The sequence below is a fragment of the Balaenoptera ricei genome, chromosome 9, assembly GCF_028023285.1.
Source record: "Balaenoptera ricei isolate mBalRic1 chromosome 9, mBalRic1.hap2, whole genome shotgun sequence".
Lineage (NCBI taxonomy): Eukaryota > Metazoa > Chordata > Mammalia > Artiodactyla > Balaenopteridae > Balaenoptera > Balaenoptera ricei.
Window position 1 is genome coordinate 23,363,629 of NC_082647.1, and position 26,979 is coordinate 23,390,607.

The window sequence follows — 26,979 nt, forward strand, 5'->3', positions numbered from 1 at the left end:
TTTGTGCTTCCTGATTAAACCATCCCACAAATGACATTATCTCTTTATAAGCATCACTCAAAGTGGCAATGGTTCTATCCATTAATTCCTTCCACAGTAATAAGTCATTGTCTGACTCAACCTGTAGAGTGACATAGAGAGACAGGATAATTGGTGAAAAGTGGGGAACCAAAATAGTTTCTTAATTGCTGAATGAAAAGACCTTTCACAATTAGATGTAAAATCCATTGGTAAAGTAGTTAAGCTTATTCTTAAGAGAAGTTGAAAGTATGAGAGAACATGAGGGGGAGGAGACCTGGGTACTGCAGTCTCTCCTGTCAGGGGTGAACTTCTCCAGCCTCAGGTCTTACCTCTGCCAGCAACACTATCCTCTTGCCATCAGGCCATATTACATGGTCAACTTGGGATCTCACTCGCTCCCAGGTCAGTTCTGGTGTCCGAAGACTCGCCTGGAACACATACAGCAAGCACGTCATCAGCCATGCCAAGTCCCACTTTCTGGATGGAAAGATGTTGAAGGGAGCCATTTCAAATAGCAAGTTGAAAGAAGCAACCAACATGCCAGATGGAGAATACCTGTCCTGGGTTGGTTAGGACTGTTCCATTTCAGGGAATTTAATCTTAGGCCCAGCCAGGGAGAGATCACTCAGGATGTCATTCCACAACATATACTGTGAGCCCACTCTCTGCTGAGCACAGTAAAAGGTGCTATGGGAAATACAAAAGAAACCAAAGACATGGTTTCTGCCTTCAAAAAGCTCATACTTTAGTTCGGGACACAAAACAATACGTATCTGAGGGGATAAAAGCCTTTAATACTTATGAAGCAACATGCAAACAAGTGCAAATTAATACAGTGCAAACTGAATACTTAAGTGCTGAAGAGACACAGAAAAAAGGAGGGTCAGAGCTGAGTGAGATTAGTTAGAGAAGAATCAATGTCCTACACATAGCATGCCGGGGCCCAAGGTTCTGCCCTCATGTCCCAACATCCCAGGTTCCACCTTCTCAATGATGGTGGTTCACACTAAAGTTACAGAAGCTTTGTGACCTAAGTGCAAATGTGAGGTAGCCTTTAGAGCAATGCTTAATGGTAGAGTAAAGCTCCCAATGGCTCACCCTCCTTCCATTTCTGTATATTGTATATTCCGAGAACAAGAGAAGAAATGTTAAGTTTATTAACAGCAGTAATCAAATAACAGTCACAGGGTTTAGACTTAAGACAACTTCCTTCTTCCAAGAGGCAATGCCTAAAATAGAAAGGGAGTCTGTACTCTAAGACTACCCATTGGCTCAAGTTGGTAAAATTGAGAAGTTCTGCCAAATAGTAGTTATCAGACAAATAAAGAGAAACACTTCAGTTATACGACAATCATTTACTGGAGTACATACTGTATTCTAGGCATTATAGCAAAGAACACTATTATAGATAAGACTGTGGACTCCTCTACTAGACTGTGAGCTGTTTATTGACAGGGACTGTATCTTCTTTTCTTTACTAATCTAGTGGGAAAGAAAGACATATAATTATAATTATATTCAGTATATTCAGGACTTTATTAATGGTCTGGACCATTTCTTTTTTTTTTTTAAATTTATTTATTTTTATTTATTTATTTATGGCTGTGTTGGGTCTTCGTTTCTGTGCGAGGGCTTTCTCTAGTTGCGACAAGCGGGGGCCACTCTTCATCGCGGTGCGCGGGCGTCTCACTGTCGCGGCCTCTCTTGTTGCGGAGCGCAAGCTCCAGACGCGCAGGCTCAGTAGTTGTGGCTCATGGGCCTAGTTGCTCCGCGGCATGTGGGATCTTCCCAGACCAGGGCTCGAACTCGTGTCCCCTGCATTGGCAGGCAGACTCTCAACCACTGCGCCACCAGGGAAGCCCCTGGACCATTTCTTTATTAGGTAGATAGGAAATATAAAATTTCTTCAGATGTCAAGTTTCATAAATTAGTTCAACCTTTCTAGAGGGCAATTTGGCAGTAGCTAACAAAATTTTATATGTACCTAATCTTTGACCAATCAAATTCACTTTTAGGGCTCTATCCTATAGAAATACTTGTTCAAGTTCAGAAGTATAAGTGCCCATGAATGTGTAACCCAACATTATTTGTAATAGCAAAAAATGTAAATCAACATGGGAATGGCTAAGTAAATCAGGATAATTCCATACAATGGAATATAATGTAATTCTCAAAAAAAAAAAAAAGAAAAAGAAATTAGTAGATCTGTATTTGTTAACATGAAAACCATACATTATTAAGTGAAAAAATCAAGTTGCAGAAATAATATGCTGTAACCTCAATTTCGTAAATTTTTTGCTTCTTACTTTATACATATTTATATTGCTTGAATTTTATTTATTTATTTTAATTAATTAATTAATTTATTTATTTATTTATTTATTTATTTTTGGCTGTGTTGGGTCTTCGTTTCTGTGCGTGGGCTTTCTCTAGTTGCGGCAAGCAGGGGCCACTCTTCATCGCGGTGCGTGGGCCTCTCACTGTCGTGGCCTCTCTTGTTGCGGAGCACAAGCTCCAGACGCGCAGGCTCAGTAGTTGTGGCTCACGGGCCTAGTTGCTCCGCGGCATGTGGGATCTTCCCAGACCAGGGCTCGAACCCGTGTCCCCTGCACTGGCAGGCAGATTCTCAACGACTGCGCCATCAGGGAAGCCCAATATTGCTTGAATGTTAAATTGAGGAAGTACTACTTTAAAATTAGGATTTTAGAAAGAAATTTTATAAATAAACACTATAAATAGAGTTAAAAAGAATTTAAGCAAATAGGCCATTTTGGGACGTTAAGGATATACAGAGTAAATCCCTCAGCCTTTAGAAATATCACCATGGAGGACAATAACCATGTAGAGCCAAGAGATACTCCTTGGTAGCACTAGCAATTTTATTGAGATAATGGGACTTTAAAGTATTTCAAGTTCTTAGTGTTTCATACTCCTAATCTTCCATTGGACAAGCAATCTTGATGACTGGAAGTAAAGAGCTGACACAATGACAACAAGAGTCTCTTGTCTTAGGAAGTATTCCCTGGGAAAAAAGATGTGGTGGAATCAAGGAAAGGGAACTTCTTAGGAACATCATAAAAATGATCAGTGCTTAGTAGAGGCAATTTACTAGAGCATTGGGATGGCTATGATGCAAGCAAAAGACCTGAGGGTTTAAAATGGGGTTTGAAGGGCAACTTGGTTAAGTTATCCCCAGCACTGCCCATGCAGTTCCAATAAACTATTAAAGTCTATTTGGCATTTACACTCCTTGAGAGAAGGGTTTCTTATGGCTAGCACAGTTTTACAAGAATTTCTCTTAAAGACATCCAATGTCTTTTCTGTGGATTTACAATCACTAAGCAATCTACCAGGAAAAAGGTCCCCTATGCCCACTCCCTTCCCAAACTAGGTGTACGTCCCACTGTAAAGCCAAGAACAGTTGTCGTTCTAGTCCTGCGAAGCATGGAGTCAGTAGCAAGTCTCAGGCTGTAATTCTTTGGCTGGCAAAAACTTTTTTTTTTTTTAATTTATTTACTTTATTTATTTATTATTTTTGGTTGCGTTGGGTCTTCGTTGCTGCACGCGGGCTTCCTCTAGTTGTGGCGAGTGGGGGCTACTCTTCGTTGCGGTGCGCGGGCTTCTCACTGCAGTGGCTTCTCTTGTTGCGGAGCACGGGCTCTAGGCACGCAGGCTCAGTAGTTGTGGCGCAGGGGCTTAGCTGCTCCGCGGCGTGTGGGATCTTCCCGGACCAGGGCTCGAACCCATGTCCCCTGCACTGGCAGGCGGATTCTTAACCACTGCGCCACCAGGGTAGCCCAGGCTGGCAAAAACTTTTAAAGCATGTGCACATACTGGTTTAACCACCTGAACTGTGAAGCTTATAATCACACAGGTTGTCTATGTGTTATATACGGGTAAGCAGGTTTCTTTTCAAGAGAAAGGAAGTATGTGACAGAAAGACTTGGACAAAAGGCAGCTAAGAGCACATCCCTATCACAGGCCCCCTAAGTATTCATGGTATTATTTTTCAGAAAAAAATACAGCTTTCTAAATGACAAACTCTTTCCATGAGCAATTGCTTCCTAAAAATGCAGCAGTCAACATCTCAAGGTTAGGTAAACTGTAAATTCCTCCACAAAAAAAGATCCTTACATTTTTGATCACTAAAAACTCTGGATAAAAATTTACCAAATCATTTTCCTTCCCAGTTTTGCTGAGTTAACTTATAGTGATTCCTCTCTTTTTATCACACTCTGTATCCAATCCATGTAGCAAAGCCCATTGGTCCTACCTTCACAATATATCACTTCTTATCACCTCCATTGTTTATCCATCTAATCCAAGCTACCTCCTTCTATTGCTGGAAATACTGAAAGAGTTTGCTATCGTCCCTATCACCACTCAAGCTCCAGAAGTGTTTTCTTCATACAACAGCCAAGGTAATTTTTTAAAACATATGTCAGATTTCATCAGTCACCCACACAAAGCCTTCCAACGGCTTCACTTGTACGCAGTATAAAATCTAAAGTCCGTACCATGGCCTACAAAGCTCAACATAACCCGCTACCTCCTTGCTGTCTCTTATCCTCATCCCCTTGCCCATTCTGTTCCTGCCACAATGGCACCTTTTCTGTTCCTCAAACACATCAAGCATGTTTCTACCTCATGGTCTTTACTCACCATTCTCTGAATAGAATGGTCATTCAAGTTTTTGTTCAAATGTTATCTCCTCAAAGACACCTTCTTTGATCACCCTAATTAAATAGCAACCTCAACGTCCTTATCTTTCTGTTTTACTTCAGTATTAGGCACTAACTGAAAATAACTGTCTATTTTTTTTTGGCTGTGTTGGGTCTTCGTTGCTGCGTGCGGGCTTTCTCTAGTTGCAGCGAGCGGGGGCTACTCTTCATTGCGATGTGTGGGCTTCTTACTGTGGTGGCTTCTCTTGTTGCAGGGCACGGGCTCTAGGCGGGCGGGCTTCAGCAATTGTGGCGCATGGGCTCAGTAGTTGTGGCTTGCGGGCTCTAGAGTGCAGGCTCAGTAGTTGTGGCACACGGGCTTAGTTGCTCTGCAGCATGTGGGATCCTCCCGGACCAGGGCTCGAACCCATGTCCCCTGCATTGGCAGGCGGATTCTTAACGATTGTGTCACCAGGGAAGTCCATAACTGTCTATTTAGTAATTGTTTCCCACACTAGAATATAAGCTCCAGGAAAGCAGGCATATTGTTCACTGTTATTTCTTCAGCCAATTAGTACTTAGCACAGAGCAGAACGAGTACTCAACACAAATTTGCTAAGTAGTGAATGAACATTCTGGAATCAGTTTAGTTGAGTTTGCTATTTCCTTAAATTTCACTTTGCATGCCCTGTGACACTACCATTGAAAGTTGCATAATTAAACTTTTCCAAAGTCATTCTGAACATCTCCCTTTCTGGACCGCTTAGTCATATACTTTCTGCTAAGAAGAGCACAAAGAGAGTTGAAAGATGGCTCTTGGCTAGTGTCAGTGGCAGATACTGGGGCTACCTAGCAATACCTGCAAAAGTAGGTCTAGTCCCGTGGGCTTCCCTGGTGGCGCAGTGGTTGAGAATCTGCCTGCCAATGCAGGGGACACGGGTTCGAGCCCTGGTCTGGGAAGATCCCACATGCCGCGGAGCAACTGGGCCCGTGAGCCACAACTACTGAGCCTGCGCGTCTGGAGCCTGTGCTCCGCAACAAGGGAGGCCGCGATAGTGAGAGGCCCGCGCACCGCGATGAAGAGTGGCCCCCGCTCGCCGCAACTAGAGAAAGCCCTCGCACAGAAACGAAGACCCAACACAGCCATAAATAAATAAATAAATAAATAAATAAATTAAAAAAAAAAAAAAAAGTAGGTCTAGTCTCAATGCAGCAGCCAGGGTGACACTTTTAAAATAAAACAATCATCCTTTTAAAACAGAAGGCATAAATCCTACAGTGGCTCCATATTCCTCTCAGAACACAATCAGGAGTTCTTACAATGGCCTCTGAGGTCTTATAAGATGTGGCTCATTACCCCTCTGACCTCATTTTCCACTCTTCCCTGCCCCATGCTCTTCTGCTCTAGTCATACTGGCCTCACTGTTGATCCTCAAACAGCTAGGCAACTCGTGCATTAGGGCATTTGCTCTGGCTGTTCCCTCATCTTGAAATGTCCTTCACCTAAAAGTCAACATGGCTAATTCCTTCAGATATGCTCAACCATCATCTTCTAAATGAGGCTTATACCTTGATCCCTCTATCTAAAATTACAACCCAGCACTCTTGATTTCCCCTTACCATGCTCTGCTTTTTCTTTTTTCTACGGTGCTTTCACCTTCTAATATACTATAAATTTTACTTATTATGTTTATTGTCCTTCTTCTCACTAAAATATAAGTTCCACGAGGGCAGGAATCTTTGCCTGTTTTGTGCACTGATCCCAAGCATATAGAACAGCACCTGGCATAGAGCAATCACACAATAAATATTTATGATTGAAGGTAAAGAGTCTCCTGGCCTTTATCCTGAGAGATTACTTATATCTGGGCTGCCTTTGGAGAAGAGATTACCACCACAATTTGAAGGTAATCTAAAAAGCATGAGGAGATCATAGTATAACATACAGAAAAACGGAATTCCCTGGTAGTCCAGTGTTAGGACTCGGTGCTTTCACTGCCTGAGCCTGAGCCCAGGTTCAATCCCTGGTCAGGTCAGGGAACTAAGATCCTGCAAACTGTCAAGCACGGCCAAAAAAAAAAAAAACACAAAAAAACTGGACTAGAAGTCAAAAAACCTGAATTTTGTGCTTCAGTTTCATTTTTGAATCAACGGCTATGACTGAACAATGTACTTAAGCTTTTATTTTCCCAACTGAAAATCAGGAATAAGAATACTGCCTCGTGGGGTGGTCAAGAGGATGAAATGAGATAAAGTAAAAATATAAAAATTACATGACTGCATTTGAAATTATCTTTATTTTAGAGCTTCTTGAGGGTTTAGAAGGGAAATTCCTTCCCCGTTCGCTTACTCAGAAGATTTCACTTCAGGGCTCAGAGCATGACCACTTCCCTTTAAGCTTTTTCCATCTGGGGGCTCTACAAGCAGATCAATCCAGAAAAGGACAATCATAGGCTAGATAGTTTTAGAAATATTAATACCTCTGACCATTTAGTAAACGGGCAGTATGACACAAAAGTGAAACTTAACCAAAAAAACAAACCAAACAAAAAAAAAAAACAACAAAACACCCCCCAAAACAACAACAAAACATCCCTCAAAAACACAAACTAAATAAATTACTCATTTTAAGCAAAATATCATGGTAAGACAGAGTAACAGAGCCATGCCACTCCAAAACCTCAAAGGTAGAAACAGGCTTTGGTAGGTTGTTTTTCCAGCTATTTTTAATAACAGAAGAATAGAGCACAGAGTTAAAAAGAGAAACCATTTAAAATAGATATCCAACAGGCTCTCAGTATACCAACTGATCCTTACCTGGCAATGCTGAAGCTCAATCAGAGCAGCCCTCAGCGGAGATGAAAGCATGCTTTGCTTGAGCCATTTACCCAGAGAGAAATATAGTTGTGTCAGAAAAATGCCATAAAAACTTAAAACCAGAGTGAAAGTCACACTGAGAGATACTTTGGTAAGTCTGAAAAGAAATAAATAACACTTCTATTAACTATTACTTGGGCACCTTAATAGGATCAAGTGTTCTGTTGGATCAGAAAATTTTAGGTGACTATAATAAAACTAGAGAACCAAAGCTATAGGTTTTCCAGGTTTGAGGAACACATGCTACTGAATTGATTGTGACATCTATAGATCCAATACTACAGTTTGGAAAATATGTTAAGGGGAGACCTAGCCCCATAAAAGAGGGAGAGAAAAGGGAAACCACCATATTTGACAGACACAGTCAATCTTAAGCAGTGTTCTCAACCCAGCCCATAGATTTCCCTCCCTTAACTTGATTCCTTGGACCAACCTACTAATCTCACCTTTATGGCAAAATCAAATCTCTCCAAAATACTGACTAGCATACTGACTCACATTTATTGTATCCTTTTTGTAGTTTTGAGTTTACCCAGCTCTTAATCCTAATCATAAAGATAAAATGGCTTACAGTACAGGTAGGTATCAAGCTTAGGTGGAAAAAAAACCAATCATTTGAAATGATTAAGTTGAGATAAAGAAGCTTTGTAGAATCCATATGCACAAGCCATAAGGCTAGTGAGTGAACAGACTGTGAACAGCTCTACCAGTACAGTCATGCTTAGGATGGCTGGTGACCCTGCTCGTTCTTCTTCTAGTTTATGTTTCTTGGGAAGGAGAGAGAGAAAAAAAAACAAAACCCAATGATGAGTCACTTGAACTTACCACGTCAATCTCCGTGTTGGAATGTCCCATGTTACAAACGATGCAGCTATTCTTCATACGGTCTAAGTGCTCTCTGGTTACCACATTCTTGTTACCTTAAAAACAGAAGAGATAGCCACATGAAAAGGAATGAAGTTGGACCTCTTCCTCACACCATATGTAAACTTAACTTAAAATGGATCAGAGACCTAAATATAAGAGCTAAAACTATAAAACTCTTAGCAAAGCATAGGAATAAATCTTTGTGACCTGGGTTAGGCAATGGTTTCTTAGATAACACCTAAAGCACAAGCAACCAAAGAAAAAATAAACTGGACTACACTGAAATTAAAAACTTTTGTGCTGCAAATGATACCACTAAGAAAGTGAACAGACAACCTACACAATGGGACAAAATATTTGCAAATCATAAATCTGATAAAAACTCTTACAACTCAATAATAAAATTTATAAAGAACTCTTACAAATCAATAATAAAAAGACAGCTCATTTTAAAAATGAGTAAAGGATCTGAATAGACATTCTTAAAAGAAGATGTACAAAAGATGTGCCAACACACTCATGAAAAGATGCTCAACATCATTCGGGAAAGGCAAATCAAAACCACAGTGACACACTACTTCACACATACTAGGATAGCTATAATCCAAAAATCAGACAATAACAAGTGTTGATAAGGATGCGGAGAAACTTCAACTCTCATGCATTGTTGACATGATTGTAAAATAATGTAGTTACTTTGGAAAAGTTTGGCATTTTCTCAAAATGTTAAAAGTAGTTACCATATGATCCAGCAATTCCACCTGTAGGTATATACCCAAGAGAACTGAAGACATGTTCACAGAAAAACTTGTACACAATGTTCATAGCAGCATTATTCATAATAGCCAAAAAGTAAAAACAACCCAAGTGTCCATCAACTGATGAATGGATATCACTGAAATGTGATATAACCTTAAAATGGAATATTATTCAGCAATCAAAAGGAATGAAATACTGATACACACTACAACATACATGAACCCTGAAAATATTATGCTAGGTAAAACAAAGCCAGTCACAAAAGACCACATATTGTATGATTCTGTTTATATGAAATATCTAGAATAGGCAAATCCATAGAGACAGAGAATTTAATGGTAGCCTAGGGCTGCGGAAAGGCGAAGGGTAGAAAGAAGAGTGACTGCTAATGGTATAAGATTTCTTTTTGGGGTGATGAAAATGTTCTGGAATTAGATAATGGGATGTTGTACAACTTTAGTAAAAATCACTGAACTGTATGCTTTATTTTTTATTTTTTAAATATTTTTTTTGATGTGGACCATTTTTAAAGTCTTTATTGAATTTGTTTCAATATTGCTTCCGTTTTATGTTTTTGTTTTTTGGCCCCAAGGCATGTGGGATCTTAGCTTCCCCGACCAGGGATTGAACCCGCCCCCCCCTGCATTGGAAGGTGAAGTGTTAACCACTGGACCACCAGGGAAGTCCCTGAACTGTATACTTTTTTATTTTTATTTTTTTGAATTTTTGAATTTTATTTTATTTATTTTTTTATACAGCAGGTTCTTATTAGTTATCTAGTTTATATATATTAGTGTATATATGTCAATCCCAATCTCCCAATTCATTACACCACCACCATCCCCCCACCCCCTGCCACTTTCCCCCTTTGGTGTCCAGACATTTGTTCTCTACATGTGTGTCTCTGTTTCTGCCTTGCAAACCGGTTCATCTGTACCATTTTTTTAGGTTCCACATATATGCATTAATATACGGTATTTGTTTTTCTTTTTCTGACTTACTTCACTCTATATGACAGTCTCTAGATCTATCCACATCTCTACAAAAGACCCAGTTTCGTTCCTTTTTATGACTGAGTAATATTCCATTGTATATATGTACCACATCTTCTTTATCCATTCATCTGTCGATGGGCATTTAGGTTGCTTCCATGACCTGACTATTGCAAACAGTGCTGCAATGAACATTGGAGTGCATGTGTCTTTTTTGATTTTTTTTGTTTGTTTGTTTATACTGCAGGTTCTTCTTAGTTATCAATTTTATACATATCAGTGTATACATGTCAAAACCAATTGCCCAATTCAGCACACCACCGTCCCCACCCCACCGCGGTTTTCCCCCCTTGGTGTCCATACATTTGTTCTCTACATCTGTGTCTCAATTTCTGCCCTGCAAACCGGTTCATCTGTACCATTTTTCTAGGTTCCACATACATGCATTAATATACGATATTTGTTTTTCTCTTTCTGACTTACTTCACTCTGTATGACAGTCTCTAGATCCATCCACATCTCAACAAATGACTCAATTTCATTCCTTTTTATGGCTGAGTAATATTCCATTGTATATATGTACCACTACTTCTTTATCCATTCGTCTGTCGATGGGCATTTAGGTTGCTTCCATGACCTGGCTATTGTAAATAGTGCTGCAATGAACATTGGGGTGCATGTGTCTTTTTGAATTATAGTTTTCTCTGGGTATATGCCCAGTAGTGGGATTGCTGGGTCATATGGTAATTCTATTTTTAGTTTTTTAAGGAACCTCCATACTGTTCTCCATAGTGGCTGTATCAATTTACATTCCCACCAACAGTGCAAGAGGGTTTCCTTTTCTCCACACGCTCTCCAGCATTTGTTGTTTGTATATTTTCTGATGATGCCCATTCTAACTGGTGTGAGGTGATACCTCACTGTAGTTTTGATGTGCATTTCTCTAATAATTAGTGATGTTGAGCAGCTTTTCATGTGCTTCTTGGCCATCTGTATGTCTTCTTTGGAGAAATGTCTATTTAGGTCTTCTGCCCATTTTTGGATTGGGTTGTTTGTTTTTTTAATATTGAGCTGCATGGGCTGTTTATATATTTTGAAGATTAATCCTTTGTCTGTTGATTCTTTTGCAAATATCTTCTCTCATTCTGAGGGTTGTCTTTTCGTCTTGTTTGTAGTTTCCTTTGCTTTGCAAAAGCCTTTAAGTTTCATTAGGTCCCATTTGTTTATTTTTGATTTTATTTCCATTACTCTAGGAGGTGGATCAAAAAAGATCTTGCTGTGACTTATGTCAAAGAGTGTTCTTCCTATGTTTTCCTCTAAGAGTTTTATAGTGTCTGGTCTTAATTTAGGTCTCTGATCCATTTTGAGTTTATTTTTGTGTACGGTGTTGGGAGTGTTCTAACTTCATTCTTTTACATGTAGCTGTCCAGTTTTCCCAGCACCACTTATTAAAGAGACTCTCTTTTCTCCATTGTATATCTTTGCCTCCTTTGTCACAGATTAGTTGACCATAGGTGCGTGGGTTTATCTCTGGGCTTTCTATCCTGTTTCATTGATCTATATTTCTGTTTTTGTGCCAGTACCATATTGTCTTGATTACTGTAGCTTTGTAGTATAGTCTGAAGTCAGGAAGTCTGATTCCTCCAGCTCCATTTTTTTCCCTCAAGACTGCTTTGGCTATTCGGGGTTCTTTGTGTCACCATACAAATTTTAAGATTTTTTGTTCTAGTTCTGTAAAAAATGCCACTGGTAATTTGATAGGGATTGCATTGAATCTGTAGATTGCTTTGGGTAGTGTAGTCATTTACACAATATTGATTCTACCAATCCAAGAACATGGTATATCTCTCCAGCTGTTTGTGTCATCTTTGATTTCTTTCATGAGTGTCTTATAGTTTTCTGAGTACAGGTCTTTTACCTCCTTAGGTAGGTTTATTCCTAGGTATTTTATTCTTTTTGTTGCAATGGTGAATGGGATTGCTTCCTTAATTTCTCTTTCTGATCTTTCGTTGTTAGTGTATAGGAATGCAAGAGATTTCTGTGCATTAATTTTGTATCCTGTGACTTTACCAAATTCATTGATTAGCTCTAGTAGTTATCTGGTGGCATCTTTAGGATTCTCTATGTATAGTATCATGTCATCTGCAAACAGTGACAGTTTTACTTCTTCTTTTCCAATTTGTATTCCTTTTATTTCTTTTTCTTCTCTGATTGCCATGGCTAGGACTTCCAAAACTATGTTGAATAATAGTGGTGAGAGTGGACATCCTTGTCTCGTTCCTGATCTTAGAGGAAATGCTTTCAGTTTTTCACCATTGAGAATGATGTTTGCTGTGGGTTTGTCGTATATGGCCTTTATTATGTTGAGGTAGGTTCCCTCTATGCCCACATTCTGGAGAGTTTTTATCATACATGGGTGTTGAATTTTGTCAAAAGCTTTTTCTGCATCTATTGAGAAGATCATATGGTTTTTATTCTTCAGTTTGTTAATATGGTGTATCACATTGATTGCTTTACATATATTGAAGAATCCTTGCATCCCTGGGATAAATCCCACTTGATCATGGTGTATGATCCTTTTAATGTGTTGTTGGATTCTGTTTGCTGGTATTTTGTTGAGGATTTTTGCATCTATATTCATCAGTGATACTGGTCTGTAATTTTCTTTTTTTGTGGTATCTTTGTCTGGTTTTGGTATCAGGGTGATGGTGGCCTCACAGAATGAGTTTGGGAGTGTTCCTTCCTCTGCAATTTTTTGGAAGAGTTTGAGAAGGATGGGTGTTAGCTCTTCTCTAAATGTTTGATAGAATTCACCTGTGAAGCCATCTGGTCCTGGACTTCTGTTTGTTGGAAGATTTTTAATCACAGTTTCAATTTCATTACTTGTGATTGGTCTGTTCATATTTTCTATTTCTTCCTGGTTCAGTCTTGGAAGGTTATATCTTTCTAAGAATTTGTCCATTTCTTCCAGGTTGTCCATTTTATTGGCATACAGTTGCTTGTGGTAGTCTCTTAGGATGCTTTGTATTTCTGTGGTGTCCGTTGTAACTTCTCCTTTTTCATTTCCAATTTTATTGATTTGAGTCCTCTCCCTCTTTTTCTTGATGAGTCTGGCTAAAGGTTTATCAATTTTGTTTATCTTCTCAAAGAACCAGCTTTTAGTTCTATTGATCTTTGCTATTGTTTTCTTTGTTTCTATTTCATTTATTTCTGCTCTGATCTTTATGATTTCCTCTACTAACTTTGGGTTTTGTTTGTTCTTCTTTCCCTAGTTCCTTTAGGTGTAAGGTTATATTGTTTATTTGAGATTTTTCTTGTTTCTTGAGGTAGGCTTGTATTGCTATAAACTTCCCTCTTAGAACTGCTTTTGCTGCATCCCATAGGTTTTGGATCGTCGTGTTTTCATTGTCATTTGTCTCTAGGTATTTTTTGATTTCCTCTTTGATTTCTTAAGTGATCTCTTGGTTATTTAGTAACATATTGTTTAGCCTCCATGTGTTTGTGTTTTTTACGTTTTTTTCCCTGTAATTCATTTCTAATCTCATAGCGTTGTGGTCAGAAAAGATGCTTGATATGATTTCAATTTTCTTAAGTTTACTGAGGCTTGAATTGTGACCCAGGATGTGATCTATTCTGGAGAATGTTCCGTGCACACTTGAGAAGAAAGTGTAATCTGCTGTTTTTGGATGGAATGTCCTATAAATATCAATTAAATCTAGCTGGTCTACTGTGTCATTTAAAGCTTGTTTTTCCTTATTAATTTTCTGTTTGGATGATCTGTCCATTGGTTTGAGTGAGGTGTTAAAGTCCCCCACTATTATTGTGTTACTGTCGATTTCCTCTTTTATGGCTGTTAGCAGTTGCCTTATGTATTGAGGTGCTCCTATGTTGGGTGCATATATATTTATAATTGGAATATCTTCTTCTTGGATTGATCCCTTGATCATTATGTAGTGTCCTTCCTTGTCTCTTGTAACATTCTTTATTTTAAAGTCTATTTTATCTGATATGAGTATTGCTACTCCAGCTTTCTTTTGATCTCCATTTGCATGGAATATCTTTTTCCAATCCCTCACTTTCAGTCTGTATGTGTCCCTAGGTCTGAAGTGGGTCTCTTGTAGACAGCATATATATGGGTCTTGTTTTTGTATCCATTCAGCAAGCCTGTGTCTTTTGGTTGGAGCATTTAATCCATTCACGTTTAAGGTAATTATCGATATGTATGTTCTTATTACTGTTTTCTAAATTGTTATGGATTTGTTTTTGTAGGTCCTTTTCTTCTCTTATGTTTCCCACTTAGAGAAGTTCCTTCAGCATTTGTTGTAGAGCTGGTTTGGTGGTGCTGAATTCTCTTAGCTTTTGCTTGTCTGTAAAGCTTTTGATTTCTCTGTCGAATCTGAATGAGATCCTTGCCAGATAAAGTAATCTTGGTTGTAGGTTCTTCCCTTTCATCATTTTAAATATATCATGCCACTCCCTTCTGGCTTGTAGAGTTTCTGCTGAGAAATCAGCTGTTAACTTTATGGGAGTTCCCTTGTATGTTATTTGCCGTTTTTCCCTTGTTGCTTTCAATAATTTTTCTTTGTCTTTAATTTTTGTCAGTTTGATTACTATGTGTCTCGGCGTGTTTCTCCTTGGGTTTATCCTGCCTGGGACTCTCTGCGCTTCCTGGACTTGGGTGGCTAATTCCTTTCCCATGTTAGGGAAGTTTTCGACTACAATCTCTTCAAATATTTTCTTGGGTCCTTTCTCTCTCTCTTTTCCTTCTGGGACCCCTATAATGCGAATGTTGTTGCATTTAATGTTGTCACAGAGGTCTCTTAGGCTGTCTTCATTTCTTTTCATTCTTTTTTCTTTATTCTGTTCTGCGGCAGTGAATTCCACCATTCTGTCTTCCAGGTCACTTATCTGTTCTTCTGCCTCAGTTATTCTGCTATTGATTCCTTCTAGTGTATTTTTCATTTCAGTTATTGTATTGGTCATCTCTGTTTGTTTGTTCTTTAATTCTGCTAGGTGTTTGTTCTTTAATTCTTCTAGGTCTTTGTTAAACATTTCTTGCATCTTCTTGATCTTTGCCTCCATTCTTTTTCCAAGGTCCTGGATCATTTTCACTATCATTATTCTGAATTCTTTTTCTGGAAGGTTGCCTATCTCCACTTCATTTAGTTGTTTTTCTGGGGTTTATCTTGTTCCTTCATCTGGTAGAAAGTCCTCTGCCTTTTCATCTTGTCTGTCTTTCTGTGAATGTGGTTTTCCTTCCACAGGCTGCAGAACTGTATGAACTGTATACTTTAAGAGAGTGACTTTTATGGTATGTAAATTACATCTCAATAAAAAAATTTGATTGTCTTGGTTGTATGACCTTGTGAATTTGCTAGAAAACATTGAATTATACACTTAAAATGGGTAAAATGTATATGGTAAGTGAATTATATCTCAATAAAGCTACTTACAAAAAAAGAGACCGAAGGATTGATGTGAAACAAGAACAGTTTCTTTTTTCTTTTTTTTTAAAAATAAATATATTTATTTATTTTTGGCTGTGTTGGGTCTTCGTTGCTGTGGGCAGGCTTTCTATAGTTGTGGTGAGCAGGGGCTACTCTTCGTTCTGGTGTGCGGGCTTCTCATTGCGGTGGCTTCTCTTGTTACAGAGCATGGGCTCTAGGGCACACGGGCTTCAGTAGCTGTGGCACACGGGCTCAAAAGTTGTGGCTCGTGGGCCCTAGAGTGCAGGCTCAGTAGTTGTGGCGCACAGGGTTAGTTGCTCCGTGGCATGTGGGATCTTCCCGGACCAGGGATCGAACCCACGCCCCCTGCATTGGCAGGCAGATTCTTAACCACTGTGCCACCAGGGAAGCCCCAAGGACAGTTTCTTATGGTCCCTCTTTGCCCCCAGCTCTCCTTGAGACTACAAATAATAGTTTTATTCTTAAATATTCTGATTTTCCTCCTTTAAAATAGAATTATAAAATAAACCCAATATTCCAATGGCTTTTGGTTCTAACATAAAGATAAAATATCTCAGTCCAAGGTAAGTAGCCATATCTGCATATTCCTCTCTAAAACTCAAAATCTACCTCTTTGGGAATTAACACAACTACCTTTTCCACTTTCTCTAACTACAAAGAATTTTGCTCTAGCCTTGCTTTAATTACAGGGACTAGGGAGAAATACACATCACTTTTGGAAGTAAAATTTTAAAAAATGTACAAATTTAAGATCTAGCTTCCCAAATAAAACTCACTGGTAGCCATCTCCTAGGTAGCTGAGGATGGATGGAGATATGGAACAGTTAAAAAGACTAGAGAGAAACTTTCCTCTAGGGATGACCTAATGGTATACTTTTGGTCAGAGTTCTAAAGAGGTAGGAAGAATGTGAAAGATTGGTTTTGTGGACTACTAACTCTGGCTTTTAGAGTTTGGTTTTGTTCAGAACATTTCCAGTCATTTTTCACTTGTTCCATGAAAGTGTTCCCAAGTGCCACCCCACCTTATATGTCATAATCATACCTGTACAGGTAATAACAATATCCACTTGTCGGATGACCTCATTTAATTTCACCAGTCGAAATCCATCCATACTGTAGAAATAAAGCATGATCAATTAACCTAAAAAAGCAGCTGTGGAGCCTTCTGCCACATAACCTCAAAAGCTATTACCCAAGTTGCTTTGGTACCTACATCACTTTTTGATACAGCTGGACTATTCTTAGTGAAAAATTCAAACTCTTTCCTTAGTTCATACAGGACAGAAATAAAAGGTTCTTTCTAACACTGGGACCTAATTCTTCCTGATAATAGGGAGGCAGAGTTAACCATGAAACCCCAATCAAGTTTCTAGAAAGTGCCATTTTACCTGAACCTACTACCCCATTGAAATTGCTCTCCCCAAGATCATCGATGATCTCCTGAATGCCAAAAACAATTTTTTCTTAGACTCTAATATTACTTGATATCCTCTGCTACATTAAACATTATTTGCATTCTTAAGGTTCTATACTCTTGGAGTCCATGATACCGTTTTCTCTTGGTTTTCTTACTTTTCTGATTGCTCCTTCTCGATCTCAGTCAACCTTTAAATGTTGGTACTCTGTAGGGTACTCTTTTCTCTATTCTTTCGGCACTTATCCTTTCCTTTCCCTTGGCTACAAATGATGCCTCACAGGTGGCTGATTTGCACAATAACATCCTTAGCTTAGATCTCTCCAAAGCTTCAGAGCCATAGATCAAATTATCTACTGGATAGCTCCTCCTCATGTCCCACAAGGACCTCAAACTTATTGTGCTTGAAAACAGACTCATTATCTTACCCACACCACCAATCCTGTTTCTCTTCTTCTATATTTTCTATCTTAATCAATAGCATTACTGTTCACCCAGCTCTACGAGTCAAATAAACTAGAATGTCCTAGCCTACTACCTCTCCCTAATTAAAATTGTCACCAAATCTGGTTGATTCTTTTTCCTTAATTCCTTAAAATCTTAATTCTTAATCTATCCCCTCTTTTCTAGACGTGCAGGCCTGATGTTCAGGTCTTATTATTTCTTGCTGTAGTAGCCCCTGGCCCCATCTCATCGCCTCTAGGTTTATGTCTCTCTAATTCATTTTGCAGAGTGATTTCCTGAAATGCCATCTGGCTCATGTCACTTCCTTGCTTAAAATACTTCGGTGACATTGTCTGGTATCAGGATAAGACCCAAATACTTATGTTGACATATGATTATACTGACATATGATTCCTACTCAGGTATTACCACTCCCCCAAATTTATCCTATCGGCCAGCTCCATTAAAATACTTCCAGCTTCTTAAACATAAACATGCCGTGCTCTCTACTTCCTAGGTGACCTTGCATATGTTCCCTGTACCTGAAACTTACTTCCAAACTAAGAAGTCACTTAAATAAGTTTTAAGACTCAGCTCCATTGACACCTCTTTCTACCCTCACCGCCCTGCTCTTTAGTTAGATATTCCTCCTTTGTGCTCCTACAGAAGCATGTGCTGTTTATCTCTATCACAGCACTTACTACACTGCACAGAGGTTATTTGTCTGTGTGCTTCTAAAAGCAGGGACCTTGTCTCGTTCATCTACTCATCTTTCATCCTCAGCACAGAGCACAGTACCTAACATAGAATAAGTGATCAGTTCACGTCTATAAGATAGTTTGAATCAGTACCTCAGTCAATATTAAAGCACATTCAGGTTTCTCTAATGAACCCTGAAAAAGTGCTAGAATGGTGATAGTTCCCTTCATGTGCTGGAGCCCTGACTCAGACAAAGCCAACAACTCTGTTGGGGAAAACTGTGTGTTGATGGCTACGGTGTGTGGGGAGTGGTAGGACAGGAGAAAATGGTTATGGAAACATCTTTATGCCATGCCTCATCTATGCTGGGTGCCTTCCTCTGGAGGGTTAATGGTAAAGACCGGGTGGGTTATTCAGGCTACAGACATGGGGACTTTGCAGTAGTTTTCAGGGACAGTGGTATTTTATCCTGCTGAGGGTGGCAAGAGACAATTTTAATAATAGCTACCACTTAGTGAGCATTTATTATGTGACAGCACCTCTATACTTTACATAATTATATATTTATTATATAATGTATAATCATATGTAATAATTATATCATTATTTTCTGAACTTTCACAGTTGAAGTAGATAAGATTACCCACATTTTTAGATGGGAAAGGAACTATTTTTTTTTAAACTTTTAATTTTGGAATCATTTCAAACTTAAGAATTATAGGAATAGTACACACAACTCCTATATACCCTTCAGTAAGAGTTAGTAGAGTTTATCCTTCATTTAGATTTGTCTGATATTTCCTCCTGATTACATTAGGTTATGCATTTTGGGGAGGAATGTGACAGAAGCGCTCTTTTCAGTGCATCACTTCAGAAAGGATCTGATGCCAGCCTATGTCTTTTTTGATCATTGTTTTCAAAGGGAGAAGGATGGCATGTGGAGCTGATAAGGGGCTACTTGCTCTCTGGCTCAAGGCGACCCCTGTTACTATTGCCACAGGAGTTCTAAATTGTAGCTTCTGACAGTCTCTGCTCTCTCAGAGCAGAGCTCCTAGATCTTTGAAAGACAGGCACTTACAGTTAATAGCAGCCTCTCAGGATCTGGGCAGCTTCTCAGGACCTAGGCCCCTCTAAGATGAAATGTGGCATTAACTAGGCCATTCTTTGGAGGCAGTTAGAAGATCATATGTTAGACAGTGGTGAGAGGAAAAAGCAAATCTCCTTTTGTATGCTTACCAGGCTTGAAGAGCACAGATGGGGTCAATCTCAGTTACATACACAATGGAGCCCATAGCTTTTAAGGCAGCACAGCAACCCTTCCCCACCTGAAGAGGAGAAAGTACACATAATAAGGAAAGTCACAAAGAAAACAGTTTCTCAAAGCTTCTGGTAAAGTGTATCCCCCTTTCCGCCCCCAAAAGGAATTTCACTGAATAGATTCACGCTTAGGGAAAAATAAGAAAAAAATAAAATGAATGCAGTTCATAAACAAACTCCTAAACCCTGCTTAGCACATGCATGTGCATAAGAACACCCACACTCAATGATTTATAATCAAAACACAAGCTAAAAGAACATCACAAACAGTGCACTGGAACAGTCAGAAAATCAACTTAAAGAAAAAATAGCAAAAATGCAAAGGGAAAAAGAAAGATTGTACTTTAACCAGAGGGCCTCTGAAGTTACTTTTTTCCCATTTAAAGTGGTAAATGAATGTACTTTTATGTCCATACAAGTGAAAAATTCTAGTATATTTCAGCAAAATACATTTTAAACACCTAATAATTGAAAGGTTAAACCTTACCTCTCCATAGCCACAGACCACCACCTGCTTCCCACCAAACATCATGTCTGTTGTTCTTTTAAGTCTACGGGGGGGAAAAATTAAATCAGAAAAATCTCTTGTTTCTCCCTTGAGATTAGATTGAGCCCCTTTGTTTTCATGTTTGGGTTTTGGGTTTTTTTTGGTTTGGGTTTTTTTTTTTTTTTTTTTTAATGTTGAAAGCAAGCCTGTTTTCTATCCTAGAGAAACTATTTAATGACTAGAAAGAAACGTTCAATAAAATATGTATTTTCTTATCCATGCTATCCAATCAATTCCATCTCTATGTGAGGCCTTTTTTCTTTTTGTTCCCCTTGTTTAGGGAGTGGTACAGAAGGGAAGAAGCTATAGACCACAAAGTAACTTTTAAACATAAATGTAACTTTTATTTAGGAGGTGACAAAGCTCTGGCTTAATGTGAATGTTGTAGCTTATTGAATTAGACACATAAAACATAACGCTGATAAATGAGTCCTACATTTAGTAGTATCAAAATTGCCAATAGGTCCCACATTAATTCACCAGGGAGGGTAATGGGCAACAAGGTGGAGAAGAGCCTTGAAACACACCAACACTGACTACATGAGGTAGTGAGTTTTCTGGGCTGAGTCCTCCCCAGACATGTTCTACCTCTTTCTCTCTGATTCTCTATGAAGCTAGAATAGAGGTCCTTACTGTTTTCAAGGTCTCTTGGAAGAAGTTGTAGGAGCAGTTTCTGGTTTCTCTGTAGGGTCAGTTGGTCTCCCTTCTCTAGGAAGCCCTGGCTAGGCAGAAGAAACTTCAACTAAAACCTGCCATTCTGAGACAGATGGTTCCGACAAATATTTGTAGGTCTTTCTACTCATCTGTTAACCTCTCCTGCTGAAAAGTCTATAAATGCCCCAAAGGCAAAGTAGAAATCCTATCTTCTTAATGATTTGACAACTCCACTCACTAGGAACTAGTATAACTCCATGAACTCCAATGAAACTCAATAAATATCAATTAAGTGCAGAGGCAGTTTCTGTTGAGTGAAGAGGGTAAGTCTGGCTGGGCTACCATCATACTCAAAAGCCATGGCTTAGAATGGTCCTTGACTGGCTCAGCACAGCAAGGAAATCAATAATCATATTTCTGAGCCTCCTTTGCTTTGACTACCCACAAGCCTTTCTGACTCTCTTCCCAAAGGAAGATGACTCTCTCTTTGTGACTACAAATGACTGTGTGGTGGAAGGGAAACTTCATCAACACCACTACTCTGCAAATGATAGGATGACAGACCAGGATGGATTCCAGTTAGGCAGTGATTTCCTTGTGCTCTGAGGGACTCAGATCTGCCTCAGGGTTCAAGGATAAAGGATAGAAAAGACCTCCGTCAAGGAAGGACTTTTGGGGATGTGAGTGTAAGCTGTCTGGCGGTGTGTAAGAGTCATGCCAAGTCTCTGACTTCTCTCTAATTCTTCTAGCCCCAGAACTCTCTAGAAGAGTTCCTGAAATACGATCTGTTTTATGATCTAAAAATCCTATCTGGGATATCCTTTTTCTTCCTACCAAGTCTTCCTTCATCAGTCTCCATAAGGCTGCACCTGCCTTGCTTTTTGGCATTGCAGACCAATTACAGAAGTGTCCTCTAGGACTGAGTGGGGCCATTCCCTCATAGCTTATGGTGCAGTGTGCAACCAGCTCAGAGCTACAGAAGCTCAATCCCTAATCCCTTCCTCATATGGACTCTCTATTTTGCAGCCTTCCCTGGAGCATACTTTGCCTCTTCTTTAACTTCTCCTACTCTCAACTCCTCTGAGTCTACGGCCGTACCACCCTGAACGCGCCCAGTCACATCTCAACTCCTCTGAGAGGAGCAACTGCCCATGACCCAATTGGAAAGTTTTTCACCATCTGAAAATGCCAACAAGCTCTTACTACTACTCAGCAGGTTTCCAGTAGATGGGTGATGTTTTCTTATTTCTTTATTAACTTTAACTCCAGCTCCACTGCTTCCATCTTACTTTCACTTTCATACATTTCTGACGTTAAAGTATCTTCCTGATCCACAGGGTAATCACTGCTTAGGAGGGACTCTGTCCATGTTTATGAGCTAGTAGAGGTACCTGCATGCATCTTTTACTAAATATAGGCAGATTTTAGGCTCACAGATTTGGGAGTTGAAAAATCTATAAGAAACAGTTGTGGATGAGTAAATATTTTTATGAGTATATATCCAAATCATTATTATCAGGTGCAAAGCTGTGCATCACAGTAACAGTTATATGTGGACAGAACTAGAGACAGTCTGTAAACAGCCTGATGCAGTGAGAATTCACTCAAATGTCCAATCTATCTGATAATACTACTGACTCTATAGGAGTAATAATTAAAAATAGTTTGAATTTGCATTGAACACCCCCCTCCACCCCCCACACACAAAAAAAGATTTCAAAGTAAAAGTCTTCTTATAAGATCTAACTCAATCCTAAACTTACTATATAGGGTTCTAGAAAGAAGGGCAAGGGAACTAACATTGATCCCCAGGATTCATACCTTATCTCATTTAATCCTCACAATAACTCTATGAGATAGGTCTTACTGTCACCATTTTACAGATGAGGAAATAGGCACAGAGAGGTTAAATAACTAGTCTGAGGTCTTAGAGTTAATAAATGATAGAACCAGTTGTTAAACCAAAGTCCTTCTTGCACCAGTGCCTGTGGTGTTGCAAATTGCCTGGGGTTCAGACTAGTAATGTGGCCCACAGGCCCTTTCTTCACTTTTCCATTAACTAATACATGATGGAAACCATTTGGCTTGGCAATATTCTAAACCAACTTAATGGTTTCACATAGGGAATTACTGAGTCTTCCCAGCAAGAATGAAGGAATTTCAGGACACAAGTGTAGAAACAGAAACTGGGCACCAGACGAACACAGTTTTTGGTATATTATATCTAAGTAGATTTTGTCAGATTTGCAGTCCTTACAGATTTGAAAAACTACAAATGCCTGGGAAATAACCCTGTGCTCACCACAACTTTCCAGGTGGCCAGAGAATTGTATGATAGTTGGAGCTTAAGAACTGACAACATAACCTGGAAGAGAAATACCAGGAACCTTTTCCTAAACCATCAAAGATACTTACTTATTTATAATGACTTTAGTTACTGACTCCCAGGCCTGATAGGGTGACAAAGTAAAAACTCTGCCACCAATAGATAGGGGCTGGTCTGACTTTTAAAGTAAAATAGATTTGCTTGAAATAGTGATAGCAATGGTAGCTCTGGGTCATAAAATATTGAGTGTGATGTAACAGTGACAGCAATGGTAGCTTTGGGTTACAAAATATTGAGTATGATGTAGTAATAGATCCAGAGTTGCTACACGAATCATTTCTAGAAATAACCAAAACCAAAAAATTTAGAACCTCAATTCAACAACTCAAGTTCATCCCGAAGATAACAAAACATTACCCATCAAGAATTGATTCACGGCAACAGTAGAGGTTGTCAAATTTCTGTTTGGTGACTGAGTCATTGACATTCATGGCTGGAACACATAGCTTCCCAGCTTTGGATAGCTGGTACAGCCTGAGGATGAAGGAAATCAAGAAGAACATAAAACAATGAGATATTACAATCTACCATCAGTTTCATATCAAATTTCACAAATAAGTTAATTGAGTAGGCATGAGAGCCTGAGACACAACTAGTTTCATCCTATAAGGTGTATACAGAGAAATAAAGAATACCTTTCCAGAATCTGTATACAGCTTAGAAATAAAGATATTAATCAAAAGACATGTGGGGAAAATCTTTGACCCATCACTAAATTTTAAGCATTAAAATGTAAAATTTTTAATTGCTTATTAGTTTTATTTCCCTTTTTAATTATAAAAAGAGAAACTTTAAGTACTATTTTAATCCCACTACTCTAATGCAACAACTTTAACTTTCAAATAGTTTAACTTTCCAATAGTCTCAATTTTATAACTTCAATACATATACCTATAAATATGTATATCTGTATATAGGGGTTTTAATTAAACTGAGTCAACTAAAAATTAGAACCAGGTGTTTTATTCAAAATTCATCCCTTTCTAAAAGTTTGAAAATATGGGACAATCCAGAGTTTTATACATTCAAAAAGATCACAGTATATTGAAGCAGTGATGGTGGCTTATTCAGAATTTACTTCCCTAAAACTTTCATACTTTCAGTTCTTTCTGGGTAAATAACAGGAAACAGAAATGGTTACAATTTTACTCAGGGAATTAATGCTCATTTGAGAAACAGAACCCTAAATCCTTGTTCTCTGTGTAAGAACATAAGCTCTATGAGGGCCCAGGCTTTTGTCTGTTTTCCCCACTGCTAGATCCCTAGCATCGTTCTTAGAGTAGTTCCTGGTTCACTGTAGAAGTTCAATAAATAGCCGTTGAATAAATGAATTCGTCCAAAAAGGACAAGCAGTCATTGTATTACAACGACTAGAAAACATGAGGACCACACTTATTCCCCTAGCTACTCCCCCCTCACTATTTTAAGTTTGCTATTTGTGTTGTTAATTTAAAAAACAAGTGTGCAGACTCATATCTCATCATTTCAGATCAGGTTTCAATTTTTAACATAATGTATTCTATAAGTATGTGATTATAAGAATATATATCCAGGGGCTTCCCTGGTGGCGCAGGGGTTAAGAATCCGCCTGCCAATGCAGGGGACACAGGTTCGAGCCCTGGTCCGGGAAGTTCCCACATGCCGCAGAGCAACTAAGCCCATGCACCACAACTACTGAGCCCACGTGCCACAACTACTGAAGCCCGAGCGCCTAGAGCCCGTGTTCCACAACAAGAGAAGCCACTGCAATGACAAGCCCGCGCACTGCAATGAAAGAGTAGCCCCCGTTCGCCGCAACTAGAGAAAGCCTGCGTACAGCAACAAAGATCCAACACAGCCATAAATAAATAAATAAATAAATAAAAATTTGTAAAAAAAAAAAAAAAAGAATATACGTCCAGGCTGCACAAAACCAGGCATATCCATGTCAAATCTTACCTGTGGACTCCAGTAACACTCTCTTCCACTATGCCCTTGATTTTCTTAAACATGTTGGGATACTTCTTATAAATCCAGTGAGTAAGATCCCCTCCATCATCCAAGATCTGCAATAATAAGCATCAATAATGTCATATTTCAAATTTCCCAAATGGTTATGCAAAGTAACTTAAGAGTCAGTATAATGACCAACAGTCATTACACTGAAGAAAAAAAAACCAGTGAGGGACTTCCCTGGTGGCGCACTGGTTAAGAATCCGCCTGCCAGTGCAGGGGACATGGGTCCGAGGTCTGGTCTGGGAAGATCCCACATGCTGGGGAAGAGCTAAGCCCGTGCGCCACAACTACTGAGCCTGCGCTCCAGAGCCCGCGAGCCACAATTACTGAGCCCACATGCCACAACTACTGAAGCCCGCATGCCTAGAGCCCGTGCTCTGCAACAAGAGAAGCCACCGCAATGAGAAGCCCGCGCACCGCAATGAAGGGTAGCCTCCACTCGCCGCAACTAGAGAAAGCCCGCGCGCAGCAACGAAGATCCAATGCAGTCAAAAATAAACAAACAAACAAAACAGTGAAATGAAAGGCCAACTGTAATTCTCACAGCCAAGTGACCTTCCCAAATGACATACCCGCTAGGATCAAAATATACAGCAGCGCAATGAGGATTTTCTTACGGACTAATAGCTTAAGTGATTACCTAGACCATTAGCTCTTGGCTGTATTGTTGGTAGTCAGAAAGCCTAAACTTGATATTAGCATATTTATATTGGTTGAATTCAGGACTTTAAATATCATCAGTAAAAGCTTAGTTTAAATAAAGCCAGATAATTAGTCTCCCTCCCAGAACAATGGCTTACAAACGTGTATTCGTTAATCTTTTACGTCTCCCAAAGTACAGGCACTCTCCTATCCAAAATGATCAGGCAGCACTGTAGGGTTTTGCCTAGCACAGCCTCACACTCTCTATAAGCCAAATTAAAAATAACTAGGGAACTGTGCAGCATGTAGGTGCGCAAGCATGCCTCTGAATAGCTCATCACTATTTCAGGTTGGGATTAAAGATAAACACAATGCTGTGCCCACTGGAGCTTTCATCAGCAGAGGAAAGTTTCTGAATTATAAATAAGCTAAAGAAAGACCAGATTAGAATACTATTAGGCAGTAGGTTGTGGCATTTCAGCCCTTCATCTAGCTGTTAGAAACGCTTGACAGGACTTTCCAAGTTGTTACACCCACCCTCCTGGAAAGACCCACAGGACTAAGCTGCCCTCCACTGGCAAGCACCCATTTTGCAGTCCCATCAATTATCAACTCTACTACAAGTGCCGAAGATGCCATACTGGACCCCTGGGTACACAAAATCTCCAACCTCATGTCTACCACCTGATCTATTTTGCTTCTGCTCGTTTTTTTTTTTTTTTGGCCGTACCGCTCGGCTTGTGGGATCTTGGTTCCCTGACCAGGGATTGAACCTGGGCCCTTGGCAGTGAGAGCGCTGAGTCCTAACCGCTGGACCGCCAGGGAATTCCCACTTCTGCTCTTGTTGTTGATCTATTTTCTCTGATTCCACTAAACCTTATTTGAGAGCAGGGATCCAAGGCAGGATTCTTATTAAAACTCTTACACTTGCTCCATACCATAAAATAGTGCTCCATTTTCTCCCAGTAGAAACCTTCAGAACAGATTCCCTAAGAAACGGAAAGGCTCCTCTGAGTTTCTCTCTCCCTTTTTACATGTATGAAATCCCTCATGGAGTTTTTCCTTGCAGCCTCTGATCCCTAGCCACACAAAAGATCAGAGACAAAAAAGATTGTGTCTTAGTCTCAGTATTCTCATCTACCTTTCCCTTTTAACACAGGTATTGAATACAGGCAGGTAGGTGCTATCCCTAATATTTATTTAATGAATGTAGCCCATAATTCTCACCCTGTCGTC

At 39.3% G+C, this 26,979-nt stretch overlaps 1 protein-coding gene across 5 annotated transcripts in view; it reads right to left on the reverse strand.

Annotated features, from left to right (window-relative positions):
- The window catches only part of AHCYL2 (adenosylhomocysteinase like 2), a 175,743-nt gene that overhangs the window by 6,371 nt on the left and 142,393 nt on the right, over positions 1–26,979 (reverse strand). For all 5 annotated transcript variants that reach the window (XM_059933430.1, XM_059933429.1, XM_059933432.1 and 2 more), the window contains exons 7-13: positions 25,045–25,151; positions 23,464–23,580; positions 20,007–20,070; positions 19,439–19,527; positions 16,688–16,758; positions 8,385–8,479; positions 351–449 (exon numbers count right to left, since the gene is read on the reverse strand). In XM_059933430.1, the coding sequence (XP_059789413.1) occupies positions 351–449; positions 8,385–8,479; positions 16,688–16,758; positions 19,439–19,527; positions 20,007–20,070; positions 23,464–23,580; positions 25,045–25,151 (642 nt within the window). The remainder of the gene's footprint in view (positions 1–350; positions 450–8,384; positions 8,480–16,687; positions 16,759–19,438; positions 19,528–20,006; positions 20,071–23,463; positions 23,581–25,044; positions 25,152–26,979) is intronic.